Source organism: Acartia tonsa, chromosome 10, assembly GCF_053477335.1.
Source record: "Acartia tonsa isolate MP-2025a chromosome 10, ASM5347733v1, whole genome shotgun sequence".
In the NCBI taxonomy this organism is placed as follows: Eukaryota; Metazoa; Arthropoda; class Copepoda; order Calanoida; family Acartiidae; genus Acartia; species Acartia tonsa.
Genome location: NC_137269.1, coordinates 47056005 through 47082395, shown reverse-complemented (window position 1 = coordinate 47082395; position 26391 = coordinate 47056005). Strand labels below are relative to the sequence as shown.

Genomic DNA, 26391 nt, shown 5'->3' with positions numbered 1-26391 from the left:
AAAAGAAATTCACAAAAGTTAGGACACGTTCTTTTAATTTTTTTTCATGTCAATTGACTATCCTAGCTCCCCTGAATATTGTTAACAACTTTGTATGCATTGTAGTAAGGCCGCCCTACATTATTGTGTATTCAGTTCTAAGCCACTTTTTTAAAAGCGAAGCTTTTCTATAATTAGGGTCAGTCCGTACATCCGTCCGTCCGTACGTAACGGATAGCTCTGTTCGATAATTTAGGCATGTTAGAATTGTCCTATCGATTTCAAACTTTGCATGCTGATTCCTATAGGAGTTAGGTACGAGTTAGAAACAAAGCAACTCTATAATCGTTACCAGAAAGTCCGTACGTCCATTTTAAACTTTTTCTGATTATTCTGAATTCTGATTATTCAGTTCTGACACTCTACAACTGTTAATGCCCTTTTGTCCTACCGTTTCAGAGCTTCGCTTTTATGAATGTTGTCATCCTTGTCATAAGTCAGCCCCTTATTATTAAATTTTAGTTTTATAAATGTGGGGAGGGGGCATTTTTTTCTAGGGGCAATTTCTCTTGGGAGGGTGGTGGTACCCTCCCCCAAAATGGTTATAAACCTTCCCAGGACCTACGAAAAGTTACATTGTGAAGGGGAACTATACTGGTTCAGTGGTTAGCAAGATCCTTCGGTACAAACAGACACACATACAGACAAACTCATAGACACCCTGTTACTTATATATAAGGAATTTTAACACAATATACCATTTAAACACCCAAGAACATGAACACAAGCAAACTCACGTGTTTGTTTGAAGAATAGATAGTTTTAACTTTATGTAGTACGATTATTTGTTCAATAAGCTTTGATGTTATCTAATTTTTTATTTAAAGTAAAATTTTATGTGAATTAAAACTTTTAGAACTTTACTATGTGAGATGAGAAAATGGATTAAAGAGATTACCAAGCTTCCAGGTGAGATACAGTTGTACATGATTCTATTGAAGGATAGCAGCGCAGGTGAGATACAGTTGTACATGATTCTATTGAAGGATAGCAGCGCAGGTGAGATACAGTTGCACATGATTCTATTGAAGGATAGCAGCGCAGGTGAGATACAGTTGTACATGATTCTATTGAAGGATAGCAGCGCAGGTGAGATACAGTTGCACATGATTCTATTGAAGGATAGCAGCGCAGGTGAGATACAGTTGTACATGATTCTATTGAAGGATAGCAGCGCAGGTGAGATACAGTTGTACATGATTCTATTGAAGGATAGCTGTGCAGGTGAGATACAGTTGCACATGATTCTATTGAAGGATAGCTGCGCAGGTGAGATACAGTTGTACATGATTCTATTGAAGGATAGCTGCGCAGGTGAGATACAGTTGTACATGATTCTATTGAAGGATAGCAGCGCAGGTGAGATACAGTTGCACATGATTCTATTGAAGGATAGCAGCGCAGGTGAGATACAGTTGTACATGATTCTATTGAAGGATAGCTGCGCAGGTGAGATACAGTTGTACATGATTCTATTGAAGGATAGCAGCGCAGGTGAGATACAGTTGTACATGATTCTATTGAAGGATAGCTGCGCAGGTGAGATACAGTTGTACATGATTCTATTGAAGGATAGCTGCGCAGGTGAGATACAGTTGTACATGATTCTATTGAAGGATAGCTGCGCAGGTGAGATACAGTTGTACATGATTCTATTGAAGGATAGCAGCGCAGGTGAGATACAGTTGTACATGATTCTATTGAAGGATAGCTGCGCAGGTGAGATACAGTTGTACATGATTCTATTGAAGGATAGCAGCGCAGGTGAGATACAGTTGAACATGATTCTATTGAAGGATTGCCGCGCTTTATATATCCCAAATGATACATTTATGCAACACTCTAAAGGGATATGGAAATTAGAAATAAAATTAAATTATACCTGCGGTACCCTTCCTATCCATGAGGGTCTACCCAATACGCAACATAACCTAACCTAAGATGTTCTAAACTTTAGAATCTAAAGTAATACACGAAAGACTTACCCTCTTTTTAAAATCAATTTCAAGACAAGGGTGGTTTATTTTTCCTTCCTTTAATAATGCAGGAGTGACAAACGCAGGAGTGCCCGAAATATTAAGTTAATCAAGTAAGGGGTTAGGCATTTTTAAAATCTATGAGATTGTTTAAAGCATAGACGTCCAAGGGGGGGGGGATAATGGGGCGATTGACCCCCCCCCCCAAACGACTTTGGGGGGGGGGTAATTTTACCCCCCCCCCCAATTTAAAATTTACCCCTATCCTGGGGGTGCCGTAGGCACCCCCAACCATTAGGAGGGGGTATTTACCCCCCCCCCCAAACAATTTTGGGGGGTAAATACGAATTACCCCCCCCCTTAAAAATTTTTACCCCCTCCCCCCCCAAAAAAAAGCTTGGACGTCTATGGTTTGAATTAGGTTAGGTTAAGTGTCCACTCAGACGTTTGTCACTCCTGTGTTTGTCCTAATAAAATTGCTGTTTGTCCGAATAATGATCAAACCTCAGAAAACATAATTTTTCTACAGATGCAGTATTCCTGTCAATGTTTTTATACATTTTATATTCTGTCTTATAAGCAAAAGAAAATCTTTCAATATTGAATTTTCATTAGTATTGGGTAACAAGGTTTTTAAAAACGGTAATAGTTTTAAATCGCATCGTATTATGGACAGCTTTTTGCGGATAGTGAAATAGAAAAAATAAAATGATTAATTTCAGTCAATTTGCCCCACCCCTTCCCCGAAGGATCGGGCCAACTAAACTGGTATAGATGTTATTATTCGTGGTAAATTGCATATAGTACGATGCGATACATGGTTATGTAGTATAGCTCAGAACAGGTTCTAATCCAGCGGATAGTAATAATTTTTCTCGTATTCATTCGAGTCCAGTGGACAGGAACCGGTTCTCATCCATACGAAAAAACTATGTCTAGCATCGTATTATATCCAGCTTTCTACGAATATAGAAATGTACAATCATAAGATTAAAACCAATTTTTTTAGCCGGTGCCTTCGGCACCTCGGGGCTAAAAAAAACTAGTTTTAATCTCATAATTGTACTTTCTATATCCGCGGAAAGCCGTTTATAATACGATGCTAGAAATAACTATTCTTGATGTAAAATTAGGAATTGATAATGAAGTGGGTAGACAATCAACTGTAAATTATACTGCTACCCAGAGTTTTATAAGGTCGTTTCTTATTCGTTGGATTAAAAACTTATAGTACTTCTATTAAATTGTGATTATTTTGTATAAGCTAGCAGTGTACAAACTTTATCACCTATTATTATAATTCTAAGAAGGGTGAACGTGAATTTGTTTATTATCATTGGGAATATACATCAATTTATCGGCCGTTATCCTATCCTTTAAGATCCCTGGTTCTTGTAAAATTCTTTTTTAAGATCTTTACGTACGTCAAGAGAAGTCTGAGGTGGATTCTTAAAAAAAATTTCCCCCAATAATCGCTTAGTAAGGCAAAATTGTTTTCGTGAAAAATCCACCAAAATCACATAAAAAATCTTCAAAAATTAAATAAAATCTTATGTTCATAACCATTCTATATTTTTGTTTAATTTTTGTAGATTTTTAATGTAATTTTGGTGGATTTTTCACAACAACAATTTGCCCCACTAAGCGATTAGTGAGGCAATTTTTTTTAAAGAATCCACCTCTGATCTTTGATGTATTTTCAATATATTGGTTTCAATATTATATGAGATCACTGACTGTCGCGTTTAATTTCAAGATTGAATTTGTCTCAAGCACTTATTAATTGATCTAGCGGATTTTCCCCTAGCCTCAAGGGAATCAGAGATAAAAACACAGTATTTAATAATTGTTCAGAAAAGAAAAAAAATCTTTACCTTTTTTTTGTATATTTAGAACTAGCGGCTGCGTCCCTAGAATCTAGGAGCTCTGTAATTAAAAGGATAGGGGGATGTATGTGAAGATTTCCTAAAAAGAAAAACTTAGAATTCAATCAGTTATTGAAATCTTAAGCTTCAGACAAAAAATCCTTCCTACTTTATGGAATACGGTATAGATAGGGTAAAGTTAAATTTACTTTTCATATTCATAGGGTATACTCTACAATTCGAAATGCCCGTCCGTCTGTTAGAAACAGTTTGGAAAAAATGTGAATATCTTGGCTATTATTCAAGATTGATAGCTAGAATTATTTTTTAAATTTCCCTATATCAATCAGACTCTGAACCAAATAACTACATCCAGGTTAAAAAATGATGTGTTGTATTTTTCATTTCTCAATTTCATTACAAAAAAAGTATATTATTTGTTTTAGGCCAGGCCTTGTAGCTTCAAGAATGAAGTTTTTTCTTCATTTAGTTCATCTAGCTCCACTTTTTACAGGTAATATTTTCTTAATTAATTATTATCTATGTCTTTCTTTTATACATTTATATTCTGATTATTAAGTTCTGACACTCTACATTTACAAGTGTTAATGTTGGTTTGTCCTACCGTTTCAGAGCTTCGCTTTTATGGATGTTGTCATCCTTGTTATTGTTAGAAAGAGCTGTTGAGCCGTTTTGTTTGTTTTCAATTTCACTGTTTGCCATAGAAACACATACACAGACGTACAAAAATTATGAGGGGAAGCTACTCTATAGGTTAATAATATTGTTTATTAGGTGCTGCCAGGTACCTCTTAGCTTATTCATTCGAATCCGGTGGATAGGAACCGGTTCTCATCCATACGAAAAAACTATGTCTAGCATCGTATTATATCCAGCTTTCTACGAATATAAAAATGTACAATCATAAGATTAAAACCAGTTTTTTTTAGTGCCTTCGGCACCTCGGGGAGTAAAAAACTAGTTCTAATCTTATAATTGTACATTCTAAATCCGCGGAAAGCCGTTTATAATACGATGCGAGAAATAACTATTATTAGGTGCTGCCAGGTACCTCCTATCTTAGGAGCACATACAATATTATTACAAAAATCCTCTTGAGAAAGTTTCAGCATGTCTATCTGTCTGTCTGCCGCGTAGGATCTCGCTAACCGTTGAACCGATATAAATCTGCTTTACAGTAAAGCATCTGATAGGTCCAATGCAAGATAAATAACCTTTCCCAAATCCAAATTTTAAAAACTTGGACTAAAATAAAACCTTTGAATCTTTATATTGTATCATCCTTGTTAAAAGTAAACAAACCTAAAAGTGAAAGGTAATAGATATATAATCAAAGTTTATTGAAAACTGGGGGGGGGGGGGGAGTAAACGTTTTTTAATATAATTTTTAAAGCTGTTTATGGTCCCAATAAAAATGACGCAATTCAATACAAATGACCAATGATACGCCAAAACACAAATTATCAATGGCAGGCCAGTATACATTTCAAATTGACCAATATGGTAGGCCATCATGACGTCATTTTTATGGGCACTATAAAAAGCTTCGTTTTATTAAAATTTTATTGAACGTGTCTATCTAGACAATAGGAAACTTTTTCCTTAATACAACTTACAAATGATTTGTTATTTTTTGTAAAGAAAATAATTAATGGCAAATCAGGGAAAATTTAAATAAAAATTCAATCTTTGAAGAAAATTATTTTTATCTGAAGGAAAATCTAAAGTGACCCAGGAATTTTTTAATTTTAATGATTATCGGTGATTTTTTCAATATTAATTATCATATAGAGTAGGTGCGTGCACAGGGTTTTCCTGGGGAGGGGGCGGAGTAATTTTTACAACGCAGATTTTTTTTGCAGAAATGTGAAATATTAAGTGTTTATGTTCGTTTGTCTAACGTTTGATTTCTGAGCTCAGCTTTTACTGATGTTGCCATCCTTGTTCTTTATGTAAATGCAGACTTAAAATAAGTGTGAGCGCCAAGTCACGTGACTGTATAGAATTGGGGCATTTTCTTTTGGGGGAATTTTCTGGTACAAATTCACACATATTAGGTGAACAAACATAGATTAATAACCTATAAAAATAATGCTTTAGTGTATGAATAAAAGCAATTTCATAGCACAATGATTTTTTAAATTATATTTTCTATCAAAACAGCCTAAAACAAACAAATAATAGCGAATTGCTATAATATATTATTTTCTTAGACCTTCTTAATTTCCCATTTATTTCTCCTTTTAGCAACGCGCTGTCTTTCTTAATTCGTTTTTATATGATCGTTTAGAGTACTTTTTTTTGCCCAATTGTATTGACAGTATTTTTTGTTGATGCAGTGAAGTCTCTACTCTCTATGCATAAGTAAGTAGGGATCTAAATGGATAAGATAATAACTGATAAATGGTTGAACATCCCCGTACATTAGACTATAAAAGTTGGAAAGATTTTTAATCAATATAATAGATTTGAAATCTGCATAAAATTTTAAGGATTTTTTATAAAATTCGTTTTTTATATAATTCTTTATTTAAAGGCGCAAATACAAATTAAGTTAAATAATTTTAAGATCTGTGATTGGTGGATTGAAAACTATCTGCACTCTGATTGGAGAAGCTTAAGTGACGTACATCATTCAACCAATTAGAGCGTAGGTAGTTTCCAATCCAGCTATCCTATTGGTCAAAATTTATTAACTTAAATCGTATTTGCGCCTTTAAATAAAGAATTATATAAAAAACGAATTTTATAAAAAATCCTTAAAATTTTATGCAGATTTCAAATCTATTATATTGATTAAAAATCTTTCCAACTTTTATAGTCTAATGTACGGGCTACTGCTAGTTAAGGAGTAGCTGTGCTGTTAAGAAGGGATTTTGAATAGGTGCACTTAAATTTGAAATCAGGTCTCTTATACAAAGGACGAAGGGATAAGTAAATGAGTGAAAAATCATAATAGAAATGCATGTGTTTTAAAATGATCAATAACTTTTTACCTTTGAAACTATGCCCTACATAATCAAAAATTTTAATACCGAAGCTACTCTTTCATTCGGAATATCTTTGTTTCGGTACAACGGCATTTGGCTGGCCGTTTACCAGATCTTTGCGTACAGACGTACGAAACCTGCTACTTCCCACAAGAGACAAAACCAGCATAGTTACTAATACAATTTATTGTATGAAAACGGTCATGCTGAAATAGAAAATAACAAAATTAATAATCAAATATTAAAATGTTAAATACATGATAAAATAAATCTTGTAAAAGAGAATAAATCTTTTCTTATTTGGAACAATCGTCTTTTTTTAATAAAGTAAATATTCATTATGAGAGGTTGCGTGCGTTCGAAATTATATTTGAAATATATAAAATACTAGGGTTACTTTTTTGCTTAAAATTAATCAAAAATTAAATACGAATTTGAAATTCATAAACAAAATCATTATAGACTACGATTAAAATATTCTGATACAAAAATAAATTAATTACTTGGTCTAATTTAAGTAAAAATGAAAGATTAATTTGCCGTCTTTTAAAATTCACTCCATTCCATTAAAAATGCTTAAAGAAAGAATTCTTACCGAAGTTTTTGTTCCTGTAAAGCCGGGAAGCAATCAAAGGTATTTTTCAGTACGGACAACACCACAATTCTGACTATACATGGTTTTTTATCACGCAGATAATCCGCACATTTTGAAAGAAAGATCAAAGATGGCTACGCTCGCTTTGTTTATGGTCCATGCGCAAGCATTGTTTTGAATGCCGCGTCCAATTATGAACATTTGAATTTCACCGCTTTCCAAACTGACATTAATGATAAGGAAAACAAAAGGATAAAGGTTCGAGTTCACAAACGCATCACACTATTATACTTCCAATACAATCTTTCAGTCCGCCTTAGGAAACCGTAAGATGAAAAGGTATCTTGGCTGCTGATAGACGGCTGGATTTTTTTTGTTGAAAATTCCCAAACAAATGAGCATCCAGTATATAATTTACTTGGTCCGTAGGTCATACTAAACAAGACATATTTTATGCAAAGAAGTTCGTGATTTTCTACTTTTTTTATGAATAATGTTTATCTGCTATATAAAATAATTTGTACGCTTGTCCAATGGACAATGTCCATCCACAATTTTTGAGTTCTTTACTACTTATCCTTTTATCGCTGATCCATACATCAATAAGACCCTCAATGAGAATAAAAAAGAAAGTCCATGTCAAAGATTTGAATTTATTTTTTCAATGAGAGTTAAGTGGTAGAAAGTTGATTTCTAATGTGGAATATATCTGTACTTTTGGTTGTCTCTTAAGATCACTGAAATCATTCATCCAAGTTGTTTTCTTATTTTCAGGGAAGACTTGTTATATTGGATGGTATTCTAAAAAAGAAATACTAGTCACCAATCTCATCGTATTATAGACAACTTTTCGCGGATAGTAAAAGTAAAATTATAAGATTAATACCAGTTTTTTTAGCCCCGTAGGGCCGAAAGATTCGTATAACAAAACGTGTACTAATTTCATGATTTTTTTTTATTATTCGTAGAAAATTGGCTACTATATGATACATGATTTTTCAGAATGGCTTAAAACCGGATCTAGTAATCGGTTTCGAAGCCATACTAGAAAAGATATTCTTTTTATGTTTAAACAAAAAATTTGTTAATTATAATGACTTTCTTATAATTACTGCAATATATTTTTCATTAAATAAAAGGAAAAGTTTTGAAAGATATGGTTTAAATGCCATGTAAGCTTTTAATTAATTTTACTACTAATTTGTTATTGACTTGGGGAGGGAAAAGGAGATCAGGAAAATATCTTAAAACCACCAAGACAATTATAAAACTTCCCTGAAAAGTCCATTAAATTCGGACTAGCAGTTTCTGAGATCTTTAGCTACAAACACAAAAAAACCTTACAACTTTATATTATATAATTATATGATATATTTTAGCGCCTATGAAAATTTCTCTGTTGTTAATTATATTGAGTGGCCTATTGGGCCTTTTAGAGTCTGGTATAAAGACAAAACAGTAAAATTAAATTCTCATGAAATAGCGAAAAGTTCATAATTGCAATTTCTCAACAAATCCTTTATGTTTATTTACCCTCCCCACAAAAATCCTATGCAATTAGAACTTCCAGATAAAAGTCGTGCAATCAAAGGGTTGGTCGTCTGAAGGGCGGTTGACTAAATAATCATTCACATCATTAAGCAAGATTTGTTTAATTCAGAGATGTGGCGTTTCCCATCATCCTCTATAGGCTATCATAGGCTAAAGTACACTATAACAAAATTAGCTTTATTTTATAAACACTGTACATATTTATTCTTAAATAGTTTGGGGCACTAAATGGTCTATAAATCACATATCCTTTTGTTTTCAGGGTTTAGGGAGGGGAAATAAAACTTTTATAAAAAAAGCGCTCAGAACATTAAAGTAGAAAATAGAGGAGGAAGGGACTCTGTGTCGACTTTCAATCGGGTCTTTAAATATCAGCCAAAAAATTTACACAGCTAGGTCGCTACAAATAGCAGTAAGATATTTGCTATCAGACGAAAAAGGTCCCCAACACTGCATTAAAGTATTTATCTGGATTATATAACTGTACTAATACATTTATTCTTAGAACCACAGTACCCGCAATTGAGCGTGATAAAAGTGAATATATTAGTTAACATTTCGCATCTCACCCCAAAATTAAGACTTAAATTAAAACCTATCAAATGTCAATTATAATTAAAGTAGGGTAATCTCCTATACTGGTTGTTCTATTAAATGGTTGTTTTTTTAGGGTTAATATGTCTACTAAAATAGCAAAATATGCTAGACTATCCATGAACATCCTTTATGCTGGTGTGACAAAATTTAATTATTTTAAAAAAATCAGTATACACCTCCCTCATCCCTGACTTATATCCTTTACAAATATAATTTGTGAAAGTACAAGTTGGTGAAGGCGGCTTGCTAGCCACACTTCATATTGGTCAGTTCATAAAACAAGCACGATTTATGATTTGGTCTTTTAGCGCAGCTTATAACAAAAAAGTAGATAAAATATTTCCATACCATTCATTATAGGATACCAAAATCTTAACCAAAGGTTTAAATTTACATTGGAAGGAGGTATTTATCCCTCCTTCAAAATTTTATGAGGGGAAAAACTTTTTTTTGTTAAACCAGTGTTCCCTTGAGGCTAAGCAAATTGAAGATTTTGAAAACAGTTAAAAATTACAATACTTTTTCATAATTGTCTTGTCCTTGAACCCGCTTTTGACACTTTAAAAAAATTTAAAGCCATAATAAATGATAACAATTTTCTATGCATAATTTTCATTTGATTAGGCTACCATAGAGATTTAGTTGCAAAAATACTCTACAAGTATAATGCTTTAATTTTTTTTCAAGAATATGTCAATTCAAAGACGTCCGAAAGTGGGGTAGAGCGGATTAAAAGGTAAAGGTAAAAATATTCCCTGGGGATAAATAATGGGGTTGAGAATTTTTACCCACCCAAAATAAAAAGCTTGGACGTCCATCCGCCAATAATCTGTAAACAAAATATTTGGTAGCGAAGCTATTTTTCACGTAAAATTTGTGTGCTCTGATAAATAAGGATACTTCAAATAGACTCTTTTTTTTAGCAGTGCAAGTACTTAAAAACTATTGTGATACCAATTTCTAGACTGTAAATTCTTCCTGCTTGTTTCCTGTTATCAAATCTAGTTTTATTGCTGGTATTGATATGGACATATGTTCCTTGTTAAATTCAATTAATTTCATCTAATAAATTAAAAATTAATGAATTTTATTTAGCACTTTAAACCATTAATTCAGATAGCTTTAAATGTAGCTGTAGGGCGTAAGGGCAGGGGGTGTTGACACCCCTTGAGAAACTATGGGAATGTGTAAATTCAGAAAAATACAGGGATCTAAAGGGATAAGACAATGACCGATAAATTGATGTACATCCCCAATGATGATAAACAAAGTTGTCCTTGCTAATATTCCCCTAAATGTCTACCTATAACCCCCGTCATTTTAATAATAATAAGAATATTAATTCAAAGGTTTAAACATATTTGTATGGAAACTTGTAGTAAAATGGTTTCAGGACATACTTACAATTTTAGCACTTAATTAAAGACATGCAACGCTTAAACCATTATACCTGGTTGTCCTAGGAATTTTTGTTACAAAAATCAGATTAATTGGATAATTATATCATACTAAAAATTGTTACAAATTAAATTCCTTTAAATGGACATTTGGAATTTTTGGTAGCTATTATAGAGTTGCTACGCATTCTAAATCTAACTTTGAGTTTGAAAACTATAGGACATTTCTAACATGGAAAAGTACGCAAAGATTTTGACACAAGAGATAAAATACCGTAATTGAAAATGTTGGTTACCAGTGCAATTTGCCGTCCAATATCCCTTTCCTACTTGCCTGTAAAACAAAATGTTTTAATAGTAATTGGTTTTAATATTAGGACTTTTATTTTAATATTCGTGGAAAATGATTTTTTAGTATGGCTGAGAACCGCTTCTAATCCAGCATATATTAATCGGTTTCGAAGCAATAATGAAATATCATTCTTCCAATGGGCGATAAATTGAAACAAATCCCAAATGATTTACAAAAATATTGGTTTTTTATTATATTGCAAATTATTGTTTTAAAAAAATGCAATAGAATTATCAAATAAATAATTACTTATAACTCGGGAACCATGGTTAATGTTTGACCATATTTGCCTCCGGGAAATGTTAGTAGCGCAGCTACTCTATACTTCGGGAACCATGGTTAATGTTTGACCATGTTTGCCCCCGGGAAATGTTAGCAGCGCAGCTACTCTATATTATTAGAGTAAAACACTAGATGGGGGGAAGGGGTTAAATAACTGTATGTCCCCATCCCAAGGACATTGAACCGACTCTCAATTGGGTTTTATAAATCAACCATTAGTGTCGGGAATATTAACACATCAAAGTAGCAGAAAACAATTTGCTAGTAGACGAACAAGGGTCCTTGGAAAAGGGGGGCAGGTAGTTATCTTGTCCATACATCTATACTATAGATTTGTTTCTACAACAGTAAATGTAATAATGTCTGTCGTTATGTTTGGATCAGAATAGAAGAATGCAGCGAAAAAGTTTGAAATTATTTGCTTAATTGATTGGCATTCATTTAACATTAAGAATATTTGATATTTTAAGATAAAAACTAGCGTTACTGACGCACCGAGAAAAAGACATATTGCAAGGTTATACATAGATGAACTTTTATAGATTAGCTTGGTTTTTTTTTAAAGGTTTAAATTAATATTTTGAATTGCTTTATGTGATTTATATTTATAATTATAAGAAAAGCTTATATACAGTCAAGTTCTGACACTATACATACAAGTTTTAATGTACGCCTGTCCTACAGTCTAATTTCATAGCTTCGCTTTTATGGATGTTGTCAGCCTGTACAAAAACCCAAACATTCATAATCATGTAATGTTCACATTTTTCAGCCCTTTAATTTTTCGGCCCAAACAAAGTAAAAGTTGAATTTCTTCTTTTGTGTCTATGGCCAGGAATTTAAAGGAATAAGACAATGGCTGATAAATTGATGTACATCCCCGATAATGATACACAAAATTCATTAAAGTCCCCAAAGTTGTTAAGCCAACGAATAAGAACACATTATTATAAAACTAGTGTAATGAACAGAGCATTGTCCCTTCTCTCTCTCTCTCTATGGTTTAATGCACTTTGGCGGCGTAGATACTTTATAAGTTGTAGATTTGGTCAGTTAAGTGATTGGTTTGTCTATAAGTAATGTAAATAAGATATTTTAGTAGATATAATGTGGTAATACGACAACCAGACGGACAGGCAGTTTACAGAGTTGCTACGCTGTGACTTATCATAACAAACCCACTGCACTAATCTTATTATATCACCATCTATCTCATGACCGATGTTGACCCCGCTATCTAGCGGTCAAACTGGCCTGCCTAAATGTGGGGAGGGGCTCAAACATGCAGCTATCACGCGCCCCTCACGCGCTTATATAACCGGGAAGGCGCTGCCTCCCCTTTTACCACCGCTGCCCCCACAGCCTGTCTACCGCCGGGAGCTAAGCCCTAGCGTCCCACACCCCCTTCAAACCTAACCATTGTTATAATCTGTTGTATATATATAGTAAACATTGCTTGTAAATATTATTCAGTTAAATATATAATTTCTGTATGACTAAATCCTGCTAGTTTGTTTTGGTAGAATAATTCAAGGCTAGGGCTCGTTGAACTCGAACTCGTTACCCTGTGGGCCGAGAACGCTCGGCTTACCAGAACTTGGTGTCAGCGTGTTTCAATCGAGCCTTACAGAAACTAGCCTATTCTACCTCTGATTGGACCCTTTGGCAAGTAAGGGGACAATCAGCCGCCAACTGAGAAGCCAACTGACCCGCGAGACGGCCTTTTTAGGTCGAATTTCCATCATTTTGAACGCAATATGTGGGCCTCTGGCCTACGGCAAGCAGATTTAGCCTGCTAAAAGCGCCAGTTAAGACGCTTTTTCCGTACCGTGTAGGAGTAGCGCTAGGTGCGCAGCCACGGTAATCTGATAATTTAGCTCAGACGGCTACAGAACTGAGTCTAAATTGGCAAGTGTAGCTGGGACAAGCCCCAGGACACCCAGGCCAAACCTACGAGACAGACAGCTGGGTGCTGGTCTCCTTGAGAAGGCAATGTGTGGCTGCGAAGCTTCAGCACACAAGTAAGCCCTACCACTGCGACGGATAGCAGATTTTGAGCCACAGGCACGGCAGGACGGGACATTCCCTGCCGCTGCCTTCCAGGATTTGAACCCGAGGCGCTGCAGGACGGGCCATTCCCTGCCGTCATTTTCGGGATTCGAACCAGCGGCGCTGTAGGACGGGTCATTCCCTACCGCCATCACCCCTCTGAACCTTGCAGGACGGACATTCCCTGCTGCCAGTGCTTCCAGAATCACACCTAGAGCTCCTAGTGATAACAACACATAAGTGTGTATAAATGTCAACCAAGTGATAAAAATAAATATAAAATTGTTGACTCAGTGATAATTAATAAGCTCTAGTGATTCGAAGCTACAGTCTAAGCCACCATGGTAAGCGATACCACCATAGCTGCGGTTCGGCCACCACCGAAGTTTCTGCCAACCCCAGCCGAACGGGAGGCCCCCTCAAGGGCAGGACCTCCACTTCCCCTGCCATATCAGGGTGAGGTTTCCTACTCCTGACCCTGCCCAGCATGTACAGGTTGATGCCATGATCGATTCTGGCAACCGTGTACCAGGGTCTGCTGTAATTTCTGAACACCTCATGCACGCAATGGGCGTGCAACGCATGTTGATTCCGGACAACACCCAAATCCTGACTGCTAACGAGGAAGGCCAGCCCCTCCAGGTAATAGGAAAATTGAAAGAATTATATATGGCAGTCTCACACACCCTTATACTCCATCTTTACCACGTGACTGTGGTCCGGAACCTCTCACACCCTCTGAACCTAGGAGGGTATTTTCTCAAGGAGTTCGGAACTAGGCTCTGTTTCGACATGCAACCACCTTGCTTGTGGGTGCGTGGGGAGTTTATCCCACTCCGTGGCGTCCCCATTGACCGGGAGACAGCCGAGAGAGAGCTGAGTTATGAGGGGCCTCTGCCAGGCCCACTGCCAGAGCAGCCGCGTGTGGTCGAGAAAGGCATGCACTGGGTGGATGCTGCGCTCAACGCCCATAAGGGGGCCAACCTGCTAGCCATGGGGTTGCCCCCAGTGCCCAAGGTGCCGCGGGAGAACCTGCCAACAACGTTCCCTGAGATTGTCAGCCCTCCAGAACCAATCTTCTCCTCCGACACCTTTATCAACGGCCAGCCGTGTCCACCTGGCCCCCTCTACCTGGGACCCCCAGCCAGTCAACCAGCCAAGCCCGAGTCCAGACCCGTCAAGTCGCGGTCTGATGCACCCGGAGCCACACTCAACTCCCAGGAATCAGCCTCTCCCGGCGCCGTGCCCGTCAAGTCGTGGCCGGCTGCCTCCGGAGCCATGCATGGCTCCGCTGCCTCAGCCTCTCCTAGCGCCGAGCCCGTCAAGTCGCGGCCGGACGCCCACGGAGCCCAGGCTGGACCCAGCGCCTTGGCCTCTCCCAGCGCCGAGCCCGTCAAATCGTGGCCGGACGCCCTCGGAGCCACACTTGGCTCCAACACGTCAGCCCCTCCCGAGGCCGAGCCCGTCAAGTTGCGGCCGGTGGCTCCCGGAGCCGAAGCTGACCCCACACCAGCCACGTATAGGCTAAGCGCTGTCACTCCAACTGACGGCCAGCCACCCCAACTTCGCACGGCCAAGCGGGTGGTCTTGCCTGGCCGCGGTGTCATGGCGGTCCCTGTTGAGTTAGTAGGCCACCGCACCAAGGATGCCATCCAACTAGCTGCCCCAGAACAGAGGTTTGGGGAGGATCTTGTCATCCCAGAAGGCCTGTATGCCCACAGGCCTGGATCCGCCACTGTGTTTCGAGTGCTGGTGGTAAATGAAGGGGAGACGCCCCTCCTGCTGGACGCTGGCCTCCCAGTGGCAGGGGAGCTGGTCAAGCCCGACATTTTAGAGGTTTCTGATAAGCCTCCTCCGAGTCTCCACTCCAAGAGCCTGTTGAGCCCCCAGACATGCAGGAGTTGTGGGAGGCCCTTGAGATGGAAGACAACGAGTTCCTGCGCAAGGATCCCTTGCTCAAGAAGGAGGTTTGGACCATGTTATCAGAGTACAGGGACGTCTTCTCCAACTCTACCCCCGGCTGCACAGATGTAGTCGAGCTGCAGCTGCGCCTCAAGCCAGGGACCCAGCCGATCCGCCAGAGATTTAGGGATCTGAACCCGCGGCAGGAGGCTGAGCTGGAGAAACAATTGGACACTTGGCTACAGGAGGGAGTCATAGAGCCGTCAGACTCCGCCTGGAGCAGCCCCTTGGTGCCCATCAAGAAGAAGGACGGGAGCACCCGCTGGGCCGTCGACTACAGAGCCCTCAACAAGTGCCTGGAGCTGGATAGCTACCCTCTGCCCAGGATCCAGCAGCTGGTAGAACGAGCTGGAGGGCACCGCGTCTACAGTGCCCTAGACGCGGTGGCCGCATACTACACCATCCGTGTGTCCGAGGACAGCCGGCCCTGCACCGCCTTCACCACCCCCAGAGGCTTGTATCAATGGAAAAGGATGCCCTTTGGCCTGGCTACGGCACCATCTGTCTATTCCAGATTTATTGCAGGGGTCCTAAACCCATTAGGCACAGCCAACCTCCAGTCATACCTTGACGACGTCCTGACCTTCCACCAGGATACCTGGGCCCACCTGGCTAGGCTCCGAGAGGTCTTGGAAGCCCACCGCAGGGGAGGAATCCGCCTCAAGCCAGCCAAGACTAAGCTGTTCCGAGCCAAGGTGGATTATCTGGGCCACACCCTCAGCCGTGAGGGGATAGCCATGCAAGAGGATTATATTGACCGTATCCTGGACTGGCCGGCCCCCAGCACCCCCAAAGATTTGCTGGCGCTTCTGGGGTTCTTTGGATACTACCGCCTGTTCATCCCAGAGTATGCCGACCTCACCTACGAGATGAATCGGCAGAAGACGGCCAAGACCCTAGCCTGGACACCTGAGATGGAAGCCCAGCTGCTGCAGCTCAAGGACAAGTTCCGTCAAGCCCCCATCCGAGCGCCGCCCAGGTTTGACTTGCCAGCGGTATTCCAGCTCACCACAGATTTCAGCAGCCGCGCCATCTCTGCCATTGTCAATGCCAGGACGGCAAGGAGAGACTGATTGCCGCCGTGGGGCGCAAGACAACCGACCCCGAGACTCGCTACCCGTCCTGGAAGGGAGAGATGGCCGCCATTATGTATGGAATCCGGAAATTCCACGGCATCTTGTCCTACCGCAGCTTCCAGATCAACACTGATTCCTCAGCCTTGCTGCAGATGAAGTCACTGAACACATCCACAGGGATGGTGGCCCGCTGGCAAGAGGAGCTAGCGGCCCTAGATTTTACTGTCTGCCACCGTCCTGGCACCCAGAACACCAACGCTGACGCCCTCAGCCGCCGGGAGGACGCCAACATGCCAACGGCCAGCGCCGAAGAATTAGCAGAGCAGGCTGAGTATATCCATAACCTTTGCCAGCTAGGGGAGTCCGCAGCCAGCCGGCCCCCTGCCGCCCGACTGGACCCAGCTAGAGTACTAGAAGCCCAGACACAAGACCCTCTCCTGCTCCGTGTCCGCCAGTGGGTGGCTGATGGCAGAGCCCCAACCAAGGCTGAGCTGCGCGGCAAGGAACGAGACGAGCAGCAGTACGCCAGCCGCTTCCCAGCCCTGGGACTTGACGAGCATGGTTGCCTCACCACCACTGACCAGACCCTGACAGGGGAACGGACAAGATACCTGCTGCCTTCGGCCCTCCAGCAGGACGCGTTCTTTCTAGCCCATGGGACCCCCATGGCCGGACACTTTGGGATGGACGCGACTATCGCCCGCGTTGCCATGCACTTCTGGTGGCCCAACCTGGCCCGTGACGTCCGTCTGATGGTTCAGACTTGTCCTGAATGTGTCCAGAAGGTTACCAAGGAAAGGTTGAAGCAAGGGATACATGTACCCTCCCGCCAGGGGTATACACAGCAAGTCCTGTTCATCGACCTGGTGGGGCCGCTGCCAGAGACCCCAGCTGGGAACCGCTACATCCTCACCTGCCAAGATGGGTTCAGCCGGTTTGTCAGCCTCTACGCCATCCCCAACAAGCGCACCCTCACGGTGGCTGAAGCCCTGCTGCACCGCCACCTGGCCACGTTTGGATGCCCCCTGAAGATCCACTCCGATAATGGGATGGAGTTCACCGGCCAGGTATTCCAGGAACTGGCCTCCAGGCTTGAGATTGGCCTGACACATCCACCACCCTACAACCCACAGTCCAACCGAGTGGAAAGGTTCCATCGGACGCTCAATACAGGCATGCGTCTGTTCTTAGACAGAGACGACAACAACTGGGAGCCCCACTTGCCTGCCATTGCCTTCGCCTACAACACCAAGGCCTGCAGATCTACCGGCGTGACCCCGTTCCTGGCCTTCTTTGGGAGAGAGGCCAAGCTTCCGGTGGACATGGTGCTCCGGCTGCCAGAAACAGAATATGCCTCAGTTCCAGCCAACGTCCAAGCCCTCCTGCAACGTTACTATGCAGTGTATGATGCCATCCAGCAGAAGGAGGAGGGAGCCATCCGGAGGAGCGCGGCAGCCTACGAAGGCACGGCCAAGTATGAGGTTGGAGACTTGGTCTGGTACCTGGCCCCCCGCCTGGTGCCAGGGAAGGCAGCCAAGATCACCAAGAGATGGACTGGCCCCTGGAAGGTAGTGAGGAAAGCTACAGAAGTCCATTATGTCATCAAACCTGCCTCTCCAATAGCCAGGATCTCGGAAGTTACCGCGCATGTAGGCCGACTGCGCAAATACACTGGAGATGTGACTGCCCACCAGATTCCAGCAGACATTCAAGTCGACGTGGACGGCGACGAGGATGCCACCGAGCTGCCGGTTGGAGCGGCGGCGCCCGCAGCTAGCGACCCAGGACAGTTCCCAGTGCACCAGCCGGCCGCAGCCGCCCCACAGCCCAGCGGCCAGGATCGTGACCCAGTAGAAGAGGACCTGCAGGAGCAACCCAACGAACCACCGCCGCCGCCGCCAGTTCCAGAGCCACCCAGAGATGCCATCTGGAATCCGGATACAGACATGGAGCACCTGCCAGCCAGCAGCGAGCCTGTAGGAGGAGAAGCAGCTGTTGCAATGGAAGAGGCCGCCCCCGAGGACGAAGCTGAAGCCATGTGCCCCCTGTTGATGACAGCCATCCCTATCCGGGTAGGAGCTAGGAGGCCAAGCAACCTGAACCAAGCAGGCGCCCCCATGGAATTTTATGCGCCTTCATCCATCGTCATTCCCCCCTTGGGAACCACCAGAGTTAGCCTAGGCCTCCGTGTCCAGCTACCCGCTGAGGCAGAGCTAGTCCTGCAGACGAGGCAAAATTTCCAGCGCCGGGGCCTGGCCGTCGCCAACCCCCGTCTAGAAGCCAACCAGGAGCTGACAATGCTGATATCCAACCACAGCCAGACCGAGCAACGAGTGTCCCGTGGAGCCTGTGTAGCCAGAGCTGTCCTCCATCGAGCTGTGCCCCAGGAAGAGCCTGTCCTGCGCAGACATAGGTTGTCGTATCCCCAGGTTCAAGGCCTGGTGGCTCGAGAGCCACGCAACCCTTGAAGGGGAGGTTGTGGTAATACGACAACCAGACGGACAGGCAGTTTACAGAGTTGCTACGCTGTGACTTATCATAACAAACCCACTGCACTAATCTTATTATATCACCATCTATCTCATGACCGATGTTGACCCCGCTATCTAGCGGTCAAACTGGCCTGCCTAAATGTGGGGAGGGGCTCAAACATGCAGCTATCACGCGCCCCTCACGCGCTTATATAACCGGGAAGGCGCTGCCTCCCCTTTTACCACCGCTGCCCCCACAGCCTGTCTACCGCCGGGAGCTAAGCCCTAGCGTCCCACACCCCCTTCAAACCTAACCATTGTTATAATCTGTTGTATATATATAGTAAACATTGCTTGTAAATATTATTCAGTTAAATATATAATTTCTGTATGACTAAATCCTGCTAGTTTGTTTTGGTAGAATAATTCAAGGCTAGGGCTCGTTGAACTCGAACTCGTTACCCTGTGGGCCGAGAACGCTCGGCTTACCAGAATAATTCCTAGCCCATTGTTTTACAAAATATAATTACTATTTTCTAATTTTAAAAAATTTTAGTAGCGAAGCTACTTTTTAGGTGTCAGTCTGAAATGCAGGCCTTATCCGATTTTTAAGTTTAGTAATTATTTTACTTTCCAGTATTGCTTCAAAACCGATTTATATCCGCGGGAATAGGGCCGTTCCTCAGCCGTACTGAAAAACCATGATTAGCATTACGACGCTGTAATCAACTTTCCTTTACTTACACATTTTTTCTATTAATGTCTGTAATACGATACGATACAAGTTTTTTTCAGTCTGACAAAGAATCTGCTCTTTAAAAAACCAGTGGCATGCAGAGAGTTTTCTCGGGAAGGGGGAGGAGGGGGGGGAGTTGTACTACAAACATTAAGAGGTGTGTATTTTAAATGTCAGTGGGGCCCACTATGTTCCAGCAAGTGACAAATAATCGTTTTTTACATTTTGGAAAATACACTTTTAAACAATTGTTTAGTAATATACACAAGTTTTTGGAAATAAAGCCGTAAGAATTAGCTCTTTACTATGAAAAATAAGAATTTTATGTGTAATAATACCAGAGGTATGGAATTAAGTTCCTTTTCATCATTGTTAACAACTATTTTTAAGGTCAACTAAACTACATTTCAAATCAGTGTGGACCCTTTATTTTTAAAGCTATTTTTAAGTATTATATATTTTTGGAATCAGTATGTAATAATTTATACGTTTAGCCTTTAAAAGAAGTCAAATCTCCATTTTTTGATGTAATTGTAGATGGTTTTCTTAGCATACCCGATTTCTGTTAAATAGACAATTTTCTTCTAATGAAAATTATACGTTTGGTTCCAGATCTCTTAAGCGCAAAAGAGCGCAAGCAAATCCTCTTACATGGTGATATTAGATGTATGTATAATATCAGAGAACTTTACCTTGTGTATGCAAAAGTATGCGAAGTTTGTTTTTTTAAGCCCTAAAGATACTGGGTCTATCTAAGATATAAAAGTAATTTATTTTCTACTTATTTAAAACACATATTCATTTAAACTAAAAGCAAAGCAAAGTTTTAAATAAAGATTATCCCTATATGTCTAAGCTTTTATCTGAACCATTTTACCTTTTTATTGGGAGGGGGGGGGGGGGGAATGCCCCACTTATATCCACATCTGAACCCATTAAAGCTAGAAGTTTACAAATTTTTATGTCGTTTCCTAGTTCAAATATATATTCTTATTTAATTTGTTAGCATTATTTACTCCCTTCACCCTTTTATTAAGCAACCTTTTTCCAAAGGTGCTTTCATACTTATTAAAAAAAGACAAGTAGAATTTGTATTGTTTAAGATAGAAAATGCTTCCTTTCAAGTAAATTGAAAATAAAATGAAAGTCTTTCATATCAGAGATTTATAGGGATTAGACAATGGCCGAGAAATTAATGTACATTCCCAATGCTATTACACAAAATTGCCCCTTCTATAAATTACAATTAGTGATTGAAACGTTTGGACACTCAACTAATAAACCAACCAATCAAAATTCAATAAAAGTCCAGCAAATTGTTATGCCTACAAATAAGAAATGCTATTTGGTGAATTTGGGGACTATTATAATAAACAGCCCATTGTCCCCTCCCTCCCTACATATACACACAAAAAATAAATAAGAAATAGGCTCATCTGTATGTCAACTTTAGATTAGAAATCTCAAAATATAAATTTCGGCGGCGGCGGTCGGCGGGAAAACGGCGGCAGATTTTCATATGATTTCAGTAGGTCATACATACTTGTTAGAAAAGCTCATGTTTAAAATTTGAAGTCTATAAGTCAAAAATTGCGGTCTCAAGAGCTGTTTAAAGATTTCAAAGGGATCAGGAACTGCAGGATCATACCTGGACCCTGAAATTGACTTAAATTTGATATTGGTATGTACTGGTATAGGATATTTTAGTATTTGGTAACTTAAAATGCTTAGATAAGGCAAACTAAATATTTTTGCTCTTTACCTGTATGACCCTGCCAGGTTTGCTGGCATCCTGTGCCAGCCAGGATGGAGATATTTAAAATTTCGCCATTATATTGAAAGATATATTGATACTTATTGCTATTTAAATAAAATTTCATCAAAATTTTAAAATATACACTCTCTATGATTTTTTGTCATTTTTTGGCTTTTCTGGAACACGGTGTGGGGTGGATTTTATTTGACACTCCTCTTAAGTTTAACATACCTGTGGCTGTAATAGTGTATCGGGGGATGGTAGTTCCTTAGTCAAGTTAATAAAGGCGTTAAAGGGGGTAAGCCACCCCCTTAACGCCTCTGTTAAAAACTAACCATTTTTATTGAAAGTTGTACTTTTATGTATGTATGGACGCAAAGAGGGATTTATTGACTTAATTCTATAAAGATGATTTTCAACTTTTGAAATGCAAATGGTTGAAAGAGAAGTTTAGATAAAATGAATCAATGATTAAAGAAAACTACACAATAAAGTCTATCAGTGGCGAATAAAATTTTTAAAAGCGAAGCTTTTCTATAATTAGGGTCGGTCCGTCCGTCCGTAACGGACAGCTTTTTCGTTAATTTAGGCATGTTAGAATTCTCCTATCGATATCAAATCTTGCATGGTGATTCCTTTAGTAGTTAGGTACGATTTAAAAATCGTAGCATCTCTATAATCATTACCAAAATGTCCATACGTTCATTTTAAACATGTTGAATTTTTTACTTTTTTAACAACAAATTTTTATGTGATCTAATCATCCGATTGATCTGAATTTTGGTATATTGATTCCTGGGACAACAAAGTAAAATGTTATAAGCAAAGCAATTCTATAATCAAGTCCTAAAAAATTAAGTATGTCCATAATCATTATCCTGTATAAAGCAGTTTTTCAACAAATTTACTTACAATTTTGCTTCTTTATATTCTGATTATTCAGTTCTAACACTATATAAGTGTTAATGTCCGTTTGTCTTACTGTTTCATTGCATCGCTTTTATGGATGTTTTCATCCTTGTTAAAATGCAATTAATGTGTGTTTGCAAGTTGTACAGGGATAAGCCAATAGAATTTAACTTAGTTTGCTATTTGGGGGAAGGAGGTAACGCAACTGTAATTTGAATGTGTTACTAGGATAAACTTTCTCGTATTCATTCGAAACCGATTAATATCCAGTGGATTAGAACCGGTTCTCATGCATATGAAAAAAACTATGTCTAGCATCGTATTATATCCAGTTTTCTACGAATATGAAAATGTATAATCATAAGATTAGAATCAGTTTTTTTTGCCCGCGCCTTCGGATTCTCGGGTCTAAAAATAGTTTATATCTTATAATTGTACATTTTACATCCACGGAAAGCTGTTTTTAATACAATGCGAATAATAACTATTCATGCATCTAATAATCATCTACGCAAGCTAAATCTGCCGTGGTTCAATTGATTGCCAATTGTCCTATCCCCCATATCCATGTGCCTTAAATTTAGCTTTCCAGGGCTTTATTTATTTTGTGTACCTTTAGACTTCTAGCAAAAATATTTTAACAAGGATGGCAGCTTGCCAACATTTATTAGAAGCGAAGCACAAAAAAATTAAGATGCTCAAATGTACAAAGCGAATTATGGAGATTTGAGAGGGAGAGAGAGAAAGGGGGGGGGGGGATTGGATGAACAATAGAAAATCAAGGAATTTTTATATTAGAAACATACACATCGGATAGACAAAGATAATTATAGAGATAACAATAATTGGTGGCAAAGTTTAGTCAATGTTACTTTAAATGAAGACGATGAAAGTCGCTCAAAAAAATTCTGACGTCATAAAAATGAGAAATGAGGAGAGGAGGAGTGGGAAAGAAAACCCCTAAAAATGGATAATTTTTATGACGTCTCATGCATAATTTTTGAGCGACTTTTTTCGTCTTCCTTTAAAGAAGACGATGAAAGTCGCTTATAAATAATTCTGACGTCATAAAAATGAGGGCTGAGGAGAGGAGGAGTGGGAAAGAAAACCCCTAATAAAGATATGGATAATCCCTGATTTTTATGACGTCACATGTATATTTGTTGAGCGACTTTCTTCGTCTTCCTTTAAATTATCCAATTTTAAATCAACTTAGACTTTTTAGGCCAACGAAAAACAGAGCATATTAAATCTTTGAAAATTCAGTATAATTTACAGTGCATTGTCCCCTCCCTTAAAAAGATTGAGTGTGTTCTATTAATAATTTCAAAGTCATTTGATGAAAATAAATAAATTGCCAGGGGGCCAATGATATTCTTTCTCATTCCCTCTTACATTCTCTTTTTAAATTGATCCATTATTTATACTTCATCATGCTTGCATTTAGTTATCGTTACAGTTAGAAATTATCTAATATGGTTTAATTTATCTATAATACAAAGTAGAATGATGTCTGTCCGTCCGTCCCTTAAGATCTCGGTAACCACTGAACCGTTCGGATTCTACTCTTCAGGGAATTTACCTACTGGTCCTGTTGTGATTTTTTGCTATTTTTTTTCTGGGGGGGGGGGGTGGGAGGGGGTGGGACACCCCAAACCCCCCAAAAAATAAAAAAAATCCCCCCACCATTTTATTTGAAGCAGTTATTTTAAAATAAAGGGTAGCACTAGAAATACTTGAAATGACGTCGTACGGTCGTACAATACAAATTACCAATGATAGGCCAGTATACATTTTTCCTAATCAATATAAATGTATACTGGCCTATCATTGGTCTTTTTAATTGTATGATGTCATTTCTATTAGGCACTATAAGCTGCTTCAATTTACTTTATGTTTTATCGACGATTTTGCATGCACAGCACACATTTCCAGAAAAAATGATAAAATCATCGTTAAAAGTCCAACTAACAGCCAAATAAGTAAAAAACAGGGTATTAAAGACCAGCAAAAAAGCGACGGGCTTCTACTTAAAGTTGAGGTTGAAGCTTTTGACAGTTACTCGATCCTAGTTAGTATGTAACTCTGCTTAAAAAAAAAATTTTTCTCTAGGATGCTGTCATGGGTACCTGACAACAAACTACGGATATCCACAAGCTCATCAGTCCTCCGGATATCCTATAGCAAACTATGGATATCCATATCAGAGCACCGGATATCCGTTCAATTCTGGCGGATATCAGCAGTCAATTTCTAGTCCTGTAAAGACAAATGTATACCAGTATTATCACAGGTAGTTCTGTAAGTAATTGTTTAGGCGATTATTTTCCTGTGATATAAGAAAAATGTAGATGTATTATGTCAGGGAAAAAATTATCCTCAAATTAGATTAAGAATAATAAAAAAGTTCTTTTTCCAATTGAATGGATTTATTGTTTATGAAAACTAATCTTATTTTAAACTTTTTAGGTGGCCGTTGACAGGAACTTACAAAAATCCGCAACAATTATCAACTCTTTCTTCAAAACATGCATATCAACCATTAGTTCAACATCAGCCTCAGTCTGGCTTGCACCATCTACAAACTAATCAATATCAACATCATTATAGTCCGAGTCAGTATGGAGCTCATAACTATCAAGCTGTATATGGGTTAAGTCAGTCCCAATTGGGGTATAATTATCTTCAAACCCCTTATCAATCACCTGCAAATCAATACAAGCCACAGTATGGATTCGCAGGTATCCCTAAATCAACAACAAATCAGTACAAGCCGTACAATGGTTTTGAGGGTATCCCTAAAACAAGCCAGTATAAAGTTACCAATATATATCAACCCTATCAAACTCAAAATATCAACAAAAATATACAGGAACGATTTTTTAATTAAAATTTCTGCATTTGAAATTTTTTTTGTAGCTAAAATACTCAGGTTTATTTGTGCTTTTTTTTGAAGGGCGTAACGATCACAAAACCCTCTCCTTGTTTGAAAATGAATTGAAAAAGGGAGGAGTATTTTTTTTCTTGTGCTTAACTCCTGCTGGGGGCCCTAAACCTGCAGGGCTACATTGTGCCAAATATAACCTAACACAACTAAAGTGAAACACAAAAACACCTAAAACTATTTTCAAGATAAAGAGTGTGGGGGGAGGGGGTTCTGTGGTCGCCAGGAACTTTGAGGGAAACCACCGTTTTAATTTCTATCCGCCATTTTTAAGTTCAACTTTCTTTGACCAAAAAGTATATGTTTTCTCGCTGATTATGGAAGTTGTCTTACATGTGGACAAATAATCATCCTTCTCACTTTATTTAAAACTTACAAAATATATTTTCGGCCCCTACGGTAATCTTTAATTCTCAGGGTCAATCCTTAACCCGTCTATATCCTCAAAAATACATTTTTTTGTTCAAAGATGGTTGTTTTATTTATGTTAACTTTAATAATAATATAACTCTAAAACAAATAATAATGATTTATTAAAAGTAAAAATCTTTTTAAATATTAGAACAAGAACCTAATTTCCAGCCTGAATCAGTTTAACCCAATTAACCAAGCAACCCCTTTTAAACAAAACCTCACTCAAACACTTAATTACAAAAAAGGGATGTATATGTTTTAAGAAAAGCGTAGCTACTCTATTGCTAGGGTATGTAAGTCCTTCCGCCAGAATAATTTACGTATAAATGACTGTTTCAAATTATATTTAGGTACAAAAAATTAGAACTGCCAATTATTGTTCATAATACAAAATTTACTTTTGTTTTAA

General features: G+C 39.3%; 1 protein-coding gene and 1 long non-coding RNA gene across 2 annotated transcripts; one reads left to right on the top strand and one right to left on the bottom strand.

The window, feature by feature from the left end:
• The first annotated feature begins 893 nt into the window (after positions 1–893).
• On the top strand, positions 894–25514 carry LOC145330839 (uncharacterized). The gene is made up of 4 exons (XM_080175503.1): positions 894–948; positions 4327–4394; positions 24737–24917; positions 25094–25514. The coding sequence occupies exons 2-4, from the start codon at positions 4349–4351 to the stop codon at positions 25512–25514; spliced, it is 648 nt and encodes a 215-aa protein (XP_080031629.1). The 5' UTR covers positions 894–948; positions 4327–4348.
• Positions 7063–7574, bottom strand: LOC145329273 (uncharacterized). Its single transcript, XR_013882836.1, has 2 exons — positions 7487–7574; positions 7063–7097 (listed from the first exon to the last, which is right to left on the bottom strand). It is a non-coding gene; the product is annotated as an uncharacterized LOC145329273 (long non-coding RNA).
• Positions 25515–26391: the final 877 nt, after the last annotated feature.

Bases quoted from the DNA above. Each gene is read 5' to 3' on its own strand.
- LOC145330839 (XM_080175503.1), top strand. From the start codon at position 4,349: ATGAAGTTTTTTCTTCATTTAGTTCATCTAGCTCCACTTTTTACAG. The intron at 4,395-24,736 runs GTAATATTTTCT...ATTTTTCTCTAG, and splicing joins TCTAGCTCCACTTTTTACAG to GATGCTGTCATGGGTACCTG. The intron at 24,918-25,093 runs GTAGTTCTGTAA...TAAACTTTTTAG, and splicing joins GTATACCAGTATTATCACAG to GTGGCCGTTGACAGGAACTT.